Source organism: Vigna radiata, unplaced genomic scaffold (genome assembly GCF_000741045.1).
Source record: "Vigna radiata var. radiata cultivar VC1973A unplaced genomic scaffold, Vradiata_ver6 scaffold_51, whole genome shotgun sequence".
Lineage (NCBI taxonomy): Eukaryota > Viridiplantae > Streptophyta > Magnoliopsida > Fabales > Fabaceae > Vigna > Vigna radiata.
In genome coordinates, this window is record NW_014542732.1 from 1,442,864 (window position 1) to 1,456,027 (window position 13,164).

At 33.4% G+C, this 13,164-nt stretch overlaps 1 protein-coding gene across 16 annotated transcripts in view; it reads right to left on the bottom strand.

Annotated features, from left to right (window-relative positions):
* Window positions 1-4,153: 4,153 nt before the first annotated feature.
* Window positions 4,154-13,164, bottom strand: part of LOC106780709 (GPI mannosyltransferase 1) — a 22,571-nt gene continuing 13,560 nt past the window's right edge. For 13 of the 16 annotated variants that reach the window (XM_014669021.2, XM_022777072.1, XM_014669020.2 and 10 more), the window contains 5 exons: window positions 12,131-12,403; window positions 11,110-11,292; window positions 7,142-7,674; window positions 6,662-6,972; window positions 4,154-4,538 (listed from right to left, as the gene is read on the bottom strand). In XM_014669021.2, coding sequence (XP_014524507.1) covers window positions 4,535-4,538; window positions 6,662-6,972; window positions 7,142-7,674; window positions 11,110-11,292; window positions 12,131-12,401 — 1,302 coding nt within the window. In that variant the 5' untranslated portion in view covers window positions 12,402-12,403 and the 3' untranslated portion in view covers window positions 4,154-4,534. Of the gene's footprint in view, window positions 4,539-5,340; window positions 6,973-7,141; window positions 7,675-11,109; window positions 11,293-12,130; window positions 12,404-12,970; window positions 13,024-13,164 lie in introns of all 16 variants that reach the window. The other 3 variants (XM_022777067.1, XR_002666614.1, XM_022777073.1) reach the window with 3 other exon arrangements.

Consider the following 13,164-nt stretch of genomic DNA (forward strand, 5'->3'; position numbering starts at 1 on the left):
CCTGTTTTGGTGTCATTTACTGCTTGGGAGGTGTTGTTAGCGTGTTTGTTCATGTTTGGGTAGGCAAGGAAGGTATGATGTTGAGTGGAAGCCCCTAAATCATGTCCTATAAGAAGTTATGCAGAAACAGTTGTGGTAATCGTTTACCACAGAGCTGTTTTCGTGATTTTGACACAAAGTTCTTCATAGAGAACCCATATTTTGTTCATAGGGGACCACGATATTAGTTGTTGTTTTTCTCAAGTTTTATTGTCATCTTATAGTGGATAATAATGTTGCTTTACTTGATGATGGAGACAAGACACAATTTTCAATAGTTCACCCAACTTCATTCATTCGAAGAAAGCATAAAAACACTTTTGATGAAATATAAAAACAACATAACTTGAACTTAAATTGTGGATGTCTAATGTGGTTCACACCGATATTGGGTGGTTAATATTACAGTGACATCCATTAATGTGAACTTCGATTATGATATCATCTTACACTTTGTTTTCTTGATGCCATTGGACCTACAGTGATAACAATAACCAAAAAATAGTTAGGTTTCGCTACAAACCAATACCTCTCTATTGGAGATGAGATTGTAGTAAGTTTCCAGTTCCACTTACCCCAAATATAAGAACAAAACCACAATATCCAAGCACCGACAAAGCCTAAGAACTGAGAACGACACCACGATTCCGAGAGCACGAGAAAGAGACCACGATTCCGAGAGCACGAGAACGACGACAACGCCTGAGAACGAGACCACGATTCCGAGAGGACGACCAGAGCACGAGAACCAAAGGAAGACAACCAGAAAACGAGAACGAGAATGATGAAATCTGAAACCGTGAAATGAAAAGGGCACACCAAATCTGAAAATTATTTTTTGGTATTTCTCAGTTTGCCCTCACTTAAGTTATAAAAACATTAAAATTTGGAGCCAATGCATAGACACAATCTGACGTTGTCAAATGAGTGTTATAAAAAGGGTGTCAACGTATCATTTTCCTTAGTGGTCTATTATTATCAAACAATTGTTTTGATAAGGAACAAGTTCACTCTTCACCATGTAATCGTGTAATACTAAACACGAACTTGGTCCTTTTTTCCCTAACCCAGAAAAAAAAAATGAGTACAAAGGAAAAGTCTTTGAATAAGAAAAATGAAGCAAGTTCTTGCAGACGAACAGTTTCTCTTCCAGTTCAAAAGATAACACTTTCGGTTATTCGTTTTGCATCTTCTTTAGCTTCAATCTAGGGCATAGGGTCTGGTTTATTTCAAGGATTAGTCAGTAATTCAAGGATATATCATACGCATATATTTTACAATACTCAGCTTAATTTGTCTGGATTTTTTTCATAAACTGTATTCCTGGGATTTGTCTGAATTCAAAGATATTGCCTTTTTTGCACTCTTTTCTAACTGGTTCCTTTCACAGTTATTTATGACGTGACAGATGAAGATAGCTTCAATCATGTGAAGCATCGGCTCAGTGAAATTGATTACAAACTTTTAGTTGGAAACAAAAGTGATCGGACAACAAATAGAGTTGTATCATATGACACAGCTAAAGTAAAACATTGACATACATGTTTAAATATCAAAGGTATCGATTTTACTTTTTAATTGTGTATTCAATAACTCTACTTTTTTAATTTAGTTCTTACAATTCCTTTGTTTTTTCAAAAGCTATAAGAAGTTACCCAGTCCCATGGGACAAACGTTTATAAATTGCAGCAGTATTTTTTAAGTTGTGGAAGAAAGTGGAACTAGTTTACTCATAAGTAAACTAAAAATTAGTTTACTGAATCGCACTATACTATAAGTAAATTAAAAGCTAGTTCACTTAAGATTTTTTTTGAATTATTTTTTAGTTCAGTTTGGTGGAACCGTTTTATAATTAACTACAAATTTATATTGTATAATTTGTCAACCCCTAATTCATATGCTTCAATTCAACTTTTTTTTAAATATTAAGAGAAATGCACACATTTTAAAAGGTATCAACTTTTTTATTAATTAAATTTGTAAAATTAAGTTAAGTTAATTTAAATTCAAATATCAAATTTTATATTAATAGTTATAAGGTCAATCATAAAAGTTTACAAATCTCTCTTGAGTATTTTAACTATTGAAGGTAAAATTTTTATTATTAAGATTAGTATAAATTATCTAACCACATTCTCAACCCATTTAATAGATTAAAATAGAATATTTAAATGAAATAAAAACTTAAATTCTAATATTTTTCGATGACTATGGAAATTTGAATCCAGAATTGTACATGTGTTGTGATTATGATGTGATAAAGTAAAAAAACATCATAATTTGAATGAGAATAAAGGAGTGAAGTATTCATGATCCTGAAATATATAATTATTGTCTACTTGATCTTTGAAATAGGTCACAATTCGTAGGCTAATCCGGCCCATCACGGGTTCGAGGCAGGTTGGAATTGAAAAAATTGAATTTTTTTTATGTGGGTCAGATCTCAACCTGACTCATTTAAATCCGGCTCATGTGGTGGATCGAGTTAGCCCACCAACCCACTTACCTCATTTTATTTTATTAAAATTTAATTTTAATTTTATGAAAAGATATTAACTATTTTTTTTTTTTGCTTGAAAAAATTATTTAAGTTTCCTATTTTCAAAATTAATTAAACAACTCATATTGAGAGTGAAATTTGAATTATAGAAAGTTTGTACTTTTTTTTTTAATTTTAAAAAAAATTGTAATTAAATGAACCAGTAAACCAACCCGTTTACCCATCAACACGTGGTAGGTTAGGCTTGGTTCGAATTTTTCTGACTTGCTAATAAATGAACCGAATTGGATTGACACACTAAATAATCAACTCATGATGGGTCGGATCAGACCGAATTACCCATTTTGACAACTCTACTTAAGCCCATAAAAATTGATCAGTTACTTCTTTCGTTAGTAATTCTGATGAGTAATGTTCACCTTTTGCTTAAGTAGTATGCTAAAATTTTCTTTTTGATTTTTGATTGGCATGTCTTGTCATCCAAGTTTAAAACATCAGAAATTTCCAGACAGGTGAATTCCTTCAGTTAGTTGTCGATAACATGTGTCCTTTTTTCTTCATTAGTAATTTCATTAACGGATAAAATATGACAATGTCAAATGTTATTCAATATTAAATCAAATGTTATTCAATATTAAAATATGTAAACTAAAGTAGTGCTTTAAACAAGCTAGAGATAAGTAAAATACATCTGTTTTTAATGTTACAGTTGTGGAGAGGACATGTAACTATGATGAATACATACTAAATCAAGTTTCCAAGAGAGATAAAAGAAGCGGCTAGGGAGAGAATTGTACAGAATACGCTTGAAATTGTTGTAAATCTTCAACAACCACCTAGAAAAGTTTTGGAATAACAAATTGAGAGTTAAATTACCAAATTTTCAGTGATCTCATGTACAATTGAGAACAAGACCTCAATTCTACTGTCTCCAATATAGTTCATGCCAGCTCAAACTCAAGAACTAAATTAAATAAGTATAAATCTATTTTCTTTTAATATATATGGAACTTGTTATCTTATTAATGGGAATCACTAATTTATATTTTAGAAAGTCATTACTAAAATTTCGTACAATATAAATATTAGACACGAATGACACTTTAGTCGTATGAAAGTTGTGAAGGTTGTTCCATCTCAAAGCAACTTCTTCCTATTCATGGGGCGAAAATATCCTCTTGCTCATCATGTATATGTATTTTTATGCTTTCCACTTTCGTTCTCGAAAGAAACTTCAAGTACATCAATACATAAGAAAGCATATATGCCATGAATAAACGCAGACTTACTTTTTAGATGCATTATAAAAAAAATTGTATTCCTTCCAAAAGAAACAGCTATACAGCTACCATTAGACTAAACCGATAGAAAAGTTGCACCAGCCAAAAACCAATTGCAACGTACTGGAGAGAAGAACCCAAGATTTTATCATTTTGTAAACTGGACATACACACATAAAAGGTGTGTATTTCTTTGAAAATTATAGAGCTCAATAATATATGCATAACCATGGCATGGCAGAAAAGACAACATTATCAGGCAAAGTAAGCTTTCAGAATGTCTGTCCATACATAATAATGAAAGCAAGGATCAAAGTTTCCGCATGCACTATAGTGGGAGAGTGGCCCTTGTAAACTATAGGAGTTCATAGTGAAGCAAGTGCAGCAATTTAGTGCAACAGTCATAGGTAACCAAATAGTGAGCTAAAACAGTTTTGACGGCAGCATGTGTTAATTTCAAAGAAAAAAAAAATCTAAACAAAGACATTATGTTCTAAATTTCAAATTCTTAACAACTATATATAAAACTTGAATTTGACTCGTTAGTATATTTTTGTATTTTTTTGTTAAGATCATTGTTAATATAAATGTGTTTAGTATACATGATATAAACTACATAAAAAATTCAAAATAGTGACTACCCCTCTATAATTTATCCCGCTATAGCGAGGTTGACCGCTACGTGTGGTATCCTCCTCTTCTATGTCCCCCATCATCATCTAGAAAAAAAAAAAATAAAGGAACCAGAAACATTAGTCAATATGTACTAACTTGTCAGTGTGATCAGTACAGAAATCTAGTACGATGTGAATGATTCTACAACAAGAATTCATTACAATACTGTCCTGAACCTCTTCTATCTAGCTAGGATAAATGTAGTTATTTTAATTGAATATGCTATTTAAATTAGTCAATGTGATAATAAACAAGCAATCCAATAGACACTTGGGATACATTTCATTCTCAATATGGATTAAATATTGCCTGAAATTCTATTGTCATTAGGTTGTTCGAGTTTTAAGGCCTGCTAATTTATTTAAGAACTTCTATGTAGCCATCTTTCAAGCTACAAGATTATGCATCAACAAAAACAATGTAAAAACTTAGACAGTACAAGTGACCCATCAGCACATTTGTCTAAATTTCATGACAAGCATTCATATATGTTAAAATCTTAGATTATTAGATATCTTATATTTATCTTTTATCTTCAGTTTCTTATCTTTTGTTAATTTGTTATTATTCTTTAGTTTGTATTTTGGATTTAGCCCATATTTCCTTCATTATAAACAAAGTATCCTATGTGTATTTTCTACACAAGAAAGATTAATCTCATAAATAGTTTTTCACTATATTCAATAATATCAATGTCATCACTCATTAGTTTAGTAGTATATAGTTAACTCACCACATAAATTAGGGACTACTATGGTCATATACACCAATAAAACATAAAAAAAAAAACATATTGATACCAACCAGTTGGTCCAAAAATATGTGTAACTGCAGGAGCCATGGTACCTTTTTGGCATTGGAGGTGGTTGCCATTTGTCTAATCTGACTTTGCTCCAATGGCCAAAAGACAACCTTAGTCTTACCATACCTTAGGCCTCTAGGGTTTCAACATTAGAAAACCTCAGCCTTACAGAAACAGGACCCCAACGAATCCCATGTTTCTAACCTCACCACACTTTGCCAGATACAATCTTCTTCAGCATCAGAAGGCTGGCAGAATGTTTGCAAAATGAGCCATGAAGTTTGGCCACTAAGATTTTTTGTGTGGCTTCATCTCAACGTGTGGTCTCATTTCGACTAACCTTTGCCTAAGCCTCACAACACTAAGGACCAGCACGCAAATTCCCAAATGAAAACATCCCTCGCCTTTTTTACAGGTTGTAGTTGACGAATCTCAGATACCCTTTAAAGCAGTAATAAATTCGAAGAGCAATGATTTGATGTTGTTTAGGTACACCACATCTCACATGGTACACCTCTGATACCAACATCCTTTTATCTTCATTTCATGACAATTCTCGTCTAGCATGTTTGTTTGGGTAAAGTTTGGCAATGTATTACATTTTCCAGTAATCAAGAAAATGTCGGAGGAGTATGCAATTGATGCCTGAAGAACATTAGCTGTTGGTTTGATATGCAAGTTTTTGTCATGCTTCCTATTGGCTTCTTTACTCTTAAAAATCTATATCTCTGTTATGCTAGAACTAATAATATATTCAACAACTGCTCTATTTCCAACGATCCTGTCAATTTAACCATTAGGACGTTCTGATGCTTTATGTAAATTACTCTTTCTCCTTGACTCCTTACAATCAGATGAACTGGCCCTACCGTCTAGATTTAGGGATAAAACCAGTGGACAAGTTTGGTCCTTAAAACTAGTTCAGCTTCAGGGGTTACTTGACAGGAATTTTGACCCTTGATTAAACATCAATTTGTAAGTGACATGTTTTCAAATACAGCAAAGGAGAAAAAGGAGATTTCTCGAAAGATCTTAAGGTCAATTCTACAAGTTCAGATCAATAACAAAAGGCTGACAGCGATAAAAAACATATCCATTGATTAAGATAAAAACATATCCATTGATTAAGATAATGCATTGAAAAAAAAAATTACAGGATTAACATAACAAGAATACATCGATTTCACCAATTTGTTTTCACGTTTAAAATATAATAGTCCACGAATTTTGACATGATTGTTGGTTCTCAACTTCAACAGCAGTCATGAATTTGCAATGTTAACTTCCAAAAACAGAAGAGGGCAACATGTAATAAGCACAAGAATAACAATTGAATTGAAATCATTTTGCGTCAAGGTCACTCACTCAAGCTTAGCTGCATTCTTGGAGTTAGCATACTCTAAAGCTTTGAAAACTGAAGCATATCTATGGTTACGAATAATCATGACAAGGATGTATATGTTGGCTGCTAGAAACAGTAAGCTTGCTGCCCAAAGCTGCAAGAAGACATTTTTACCCTTGAACTCAAGCAGGTAGCCCCACATCAACCAATGGGTCTGAGCCCCAATCCACAAAAGAATGCAAGATAACCCATCCCATCTAAGTTTCATTTTACTCCAAGGAAGTATTAGGGGCAACAAGCAAAAGAACCAAACAAAATACTGGGCTGTAATCACCTGCAAAATATACAGAAACCAGATGTTTTATAATATAAGGAAACATGCAAAAGGGGCCATAACCAAAAGGCCTCCAAGCCTCCACTACAGATATGACTCTGCTTGAAATAAACAATCTGATTCTCTTAAGTCCACAAGCGGGACTTTAATTAAATGTAACTTGACAAACCTTATTGAATGCCACAAAGGCCACGGTCTGCACAAATATGCAAAATGGCAAATCTTGAGCAAAGCAGAAGATAAGAACCAGCTGAACCAAAAATTGGGGCAAAAAGGAGATAAGCTTTTCCACCACTGAAGTATCATACCCATAATGAAGATATATGTGATAGAAATAGATGGAGAAGTTATGCCTTGGATCAGTTCTAGTAAGATGGTACAACAGAGCCTCGTGTAGGAATTCCCACTCATATAAACAGTAGAAAAGACCAGTACAAAAGAGGAAAACCAATCCTGAGACCAGTCCAAATACCACCCTGTTCCACGTGAATATGCTTTTAAATAGATTGTGTAAACTATGCGAGCCACTTCCATCTTTAGGTCTCTCTCCTTGAACAGCACTCCAGTTCCTTAGGACAGGTTTCTGATTAGATGGGAAGAAGTTCGGATCAAGAACCAGGATTATAGGAATAGAGTAAATTATAGGATAAATCCTGAAATGGACAACAAGTCCATACCAAAATGCTGACTGTAACACGTTACCTGCAAACCAGAGACAAAAAGTGAAAAAAGGCATACCGTTAAGGCATCAAGAGATAGGCAAATATCTAATGCTTCTACCTTTTACGAAAAAAGGGTTTCCATTGTGTATCAACCAGCAATGATAGAGCCAGAGATTTTAAGCTATGCAGCTCTAAAATTTAACATGGTAGGTATAAATATGCATTATAGTGAAACCATAAAATCACACACCAAAAGGTATAACTTAATTCAGTTGACAACATTTTCAAGAGGATGTTAATATTGGCCATGTTCACACTGCATTACAAAAGCCTTAACATCTCTTCTCACCAATATAAAACTCCCACTATTCTTTTAAGAGTGCGAAAGTCTGTGACCTCCTAGAGGTGATTCATGCAATTCATTAATTATTGTAGGAATTCTACTCATTTGAAAAAGAGAATGATTTTATTTTCATTCATAAAAATTACATTCCCCTAACCTCTATTTGTAGCAATCTAATCTTCTAAAAAAGAGAAACAAAGAAACAGTGTACTAAAAAATAATCTAGAAGATCATACACCTATATTCTCTAATTAGAAAGATTCTATAGATATTTTCTCTAATTAAGAACATTCTATAGATATTTCCTCTAATTACAACACTCTCCCTTAAGTTGGTAAATGAATATCAATCATTTCCTCTAATCATCTATTTGTAGGAACATGAGTTGTAATCACAAAGCCTCTGTCTAGATTATCTTTGATGAAATGTCTGTCAATTTTAATATGTTTGGTCCTGTCATGTTATACTAGATTATGGGCTATGTTCATGGTAGACTTATTGTCACAATGTAGTTGGATAAGGTTATCCACCTTGACTTTAAGATCATCCAAAATGATTTTCATCCAAAGTCCTTGTTAGAGAATGGAGGGTCGATGAGAGAAGAAAGGGAAAACAGAGGACTTAACTGCTAATCAGTTAAGTGGGTTGGGAAAGAGGTCTATATAAGGACCTCTATGTTGTATCAGTTGGATAGTTAGACTTTTGTTGATTTGTTGACCAGTCTTTGAACCTGGTGAAGGAGGTTAAGCTCCTGGACTTTTTGTATTCTTGTTTCTTTCTTGTGAATACACACCCATTATTCAGCCCATACTGTGTTTGCTTGTGTTCTGTGTGCCTAAGAGTGTGAGAGAGTTAGAATTCTTACCAGAATCTCTAACAATCCTTCACACATTCCTTGAGCAAACGCTCATTAGGCTCTAAATACCAAACCAAGACAACTTCTTGGTAAACTTTATCAGGAACAACAATGTTTTTGCCAATGTGGTAGGAACAAGAAGAACACACTCTTAAGGGACTTTCGAGAGGTCCTCACTCTCCACCGATCTCCTACTTTCCTTAGAATACCAACAACCCCCTTTCCTCCAAACCCCTTGACTAATTATAATAGTCAATTACAAGAAAATAAAAAATAAACATCTACAGGAGGTTTATAACTGCCATTTTCAATTATTATTTTTGTCTCTCCTCGTATACACAATGCCAAACCTATCTTGACCCAACCTATCACTATCAAGGAAAAAAACACATTGACCCAAAAGACATGTAGTGATTAAGATTACGCAATTTTTGTTACTAACAAAACTTACTGTTATATATTGCATGTTTTTAAGAGAAAATTTGGTAATTAGAAAAAGCAAAAAACAACGTAGAATATATTGTTCTAGTGCAAAAGTTGAATTTTAAGTCATTATTCAAGGTTTACATAGGAGACTCCTGATGAAAATAATATTAGATGGCACCTTAAAATAAAAGTTGAAATTCTTATGCAATTGTCCTATGATAACAAGTCAGACATGAACATTGTTCATAGTTCAATATAAATATGATAGGACTAAACATAATGAATTGCCTCACACTTTAGCAAATGTAATCTTGACAAAATCTTGTGATTACAACTCATGTCCTTCTAGAACTTCAGATATTATACTTCCTCACAACAGATTTCAGGAACTTAGAAACAAGTTGGAATACTTAATATTCATTTAGTAAGAAGAAGGGTGTTGTAATTTGAGATAATATCTTTAGAATCGTCCTAATTAGAGGAAATAGATATATTATCTTTTATTCTATTATATTTTCCTAGTTTCCTTATTTCTCTTTTCAAGAGAATTAGATTATTACAAATAGAGGATATTAGGATGTATTTTTTATAATTGAAAATAATAAATCAGTCTTACTTTGAACTTGGTATCAGAGCTTATCTGATCCGTTTCCACTATCTTTGCTGTCTATCGGCGGCCATGGCGGCCGCCGACGGCTCCTAAAACCTTTTTCAACCTGTGCCTTTGTGCTTCATTGGGCTTCTCCACTGTCCCATTGGCCACTCCACCATCTTGCAAACCTTTTTCGACAATTCAAACGTTTTATTATCGTGCGGCTATAAGGCCATCAGCGTTATTCCCTTTCACTGCAGCAATCTCATACTTCTTTGGGTGGCATCGGAGAAGGTAGGGCCTTGGGCTTTTGTGCCTGGTCCATGGGCTTGGTCGCGAGAGGCGCCACCGCCTTCGCAGGAGTGGATTCAGTTTCCGACTCGGTCTCTGATTCAGGTTCTATTTCGAAATCAGAAGATGCGGATTCGGGATGAGAGGAAATATTTTTCAGCCACTAGAGAGAACTTTCTTCTTGGGCTAGAATTTAGCCCATACTTTTGTGATATAGTGTAAGTATCACAATTTGGAAGTAGTCCAGTAGAGAACTTAGGACCTCCAAAGTGTCTTCGGTATTTGGTGTTTTTGGTTTCTACCATAACTAATGTGAAAGGCTTTCTTCACCGTCAATGCCTTGTTATAACAACTCACCTAAAATGTGGAGTTGTTCTTTGAGACCGACTGCTGATGAGAATGTTATTGGCATAATTGTTATCAATAAAATAACTATTTATTTCCTTCCACAAATCAAGTGTATAAGTATATGTGTGTCTATTTTGGATAGTTTACTCCATAATGACCAACCTCTGTCTTATCAATCAATTAGCAAGCAAAATCAAATATAAAACTCGTCCTTACGTGTCCCACTCACACAAAAGATTAAAAAGGTATTTTTTATGTAATCACACAACTAAAAGTTAGCTACTAGTTGGTATAAGACAGTGTACCAAATCTTTAGTTTTTAGCTCTTAGAATGTTTGATAGACGAAATTAATGAGCAAAGAATAAAATGAAAAGATTTTTCTTTTCAATGGACCGTATTTTGGAAAAACGGAAAGATGGAAAATTATTTTGGAAAGATTCTCAATATATATAATTTATTATCAAAAGTGCTTTCTTCGATATGTTGTAGAGAAGACCACAAGTTAATTATCTAAAAACTATTCCAGTTGTTAGAACATGCGAAGTGTTCATATTAAAAGATGACAAACCAAACAATCTAACTATATCAATTTAAGCTAATACAGATACAGAACAATACCTTTCAAAAGACAGATCATGATCCATAATATCACCGCACAAACAATAGGCTCACAGTTTCCACGTGTCCCAATGGTGAAGGTAAATGGATTAAAGAGCCATGCCATGACAGAAATGTTGCACATATTTTCTGAAGCCTTCCGTAGCTTTAAAATATAATATATGAAATATCCTACAAGTATATCTGCATTTTATAAGATGACATTTGCTTAGGTGCAATGACTGGTAAAATAATTACCATATTCACTTGGTAATAGCATATTAATTTGAAATGATGCCAGGGAAAAATGGTCACTTTTCACAAATATTAAAAACTTTTCAAATCCCAAGTAAAACAATTTCTTTTATACTTTCCCATTATTTTGGTTTTATAGGAAATAACCTTTTTCTCTTTGACTACACAAGGCTACATTAGTTGCGACCCAAACCAATGACTATAGGCATGTTATCTCCAATATTGGGAGTGACTTTGAACCCCTCACTCAATTGATCATACTTTGTCTAGTAACACAACTTGTCTTATCATTCCTACCCCAACCATGGGTCAATCACTAGGCTTTATGTTGACTAATAGTAAGCCATTATATTCAACTCTTTAAACACTTTATTGTATGTGTTACCCATCAAACTCACTTGACCGTCATGACCGATCTGTTTTCATATTGAAGCATATTCCTTGTATCAAGGAAGGAAGACAATTTGTTGTCCTGTCAATAGGCTAGACAAAAGTGCAAAATTGTGACTGTTGATTGGAAAACCAATGACTAACACTGTGATAACATTCACATACATAATATAACAAAACATAAAATCGTTGAAAATCGCTTGGTTGATTTTTCAATTAACAATTTACCAGTCTAGTAGCACTTTTGCCCCTAAAGTGTAACCCTCATTCTTAAGAAGACGAACTTTTCTATCTTAAGTTTTAAAAATTAATATCACACGTAGTTCATCAATCTTGCTTTAACTTGGTGACTAAAAAAGAATGTTAGAAGAGATTGCATTCAAAAGCTTGACCATACCTGAAGCAGAGAAAAGGAACTTTCCCCAAGAGCGATGGATAAATGAATTTGGAATGAGAAGAAAGGCAAGCAAAGGGGAATAGCGATAAGTGGTTCTCTTATAGGGAGAATCACCCACAGCCATTAAAGCAGCAGCATCAGAAAAGACAAGGTAGTCAACATCGGTGTATCTAACCTCCATATGAGTATCTTGCCACTCTCCATACACAATCAAAATAACTCGAAAAATGGCAGAGAATACAAGCAGTGAACGAATATCTAAGGATGTCATTGCTGAAAGATAACAACAAAACATACATCAGAAAAAGAATTGGTCAACTTCATAATCACAATTACCTCAATATAACTTAAATATGCTATCTAACTCTAAATTAAATTTCTTGTTTGCTATAAAAAACTAAATTTCCTCTATCCTATCAAAATTTAAATGGTTTCCATAATCTAGTCTTGTATTATAAATTATAAACTACTTAGGTAACAAGTCTCTCTCATTTTCCTCTGAGTAAGAAATTTTCAATATTATCTATAAATTAAAGTTCATTATTTTTTCAAAAAAAATGTCAATAAATAAAAATAGTACTGCAATGGTCGAATTAAACTATTCACAATACTACAAAAATAGCATAACATGAAATAAAAACTTACATTACCATCTCAGGAGCATCCCAATGAAACGACTTCACATACTAAATATACTAGGAATTGAATAAAATTGAAAGCAGAAACACTTTAAGTTGCTACTCATATGAAAAAGAACAAAATCATCTTATTGTTCGTCACTGATAAAATCTAAGATCTAAAGCCATAAAAATTCAATTGAGAAAACACAAAATTACTCACAAATGGTCTTTGAAAACAGAGCTGATAGCTTCAGCTTGAAAATGAATTAAAACCTAAGATGACAAACAAGCACACTGCAGATCAGGTCAATTTGATTCAACAAATACTTGACCCAAAAACCAATTGAACAATGCTTAACAAGACTGTTAGGATATTTATCCTATTTATCATGATTATATTGTGTCTAGGGTTAC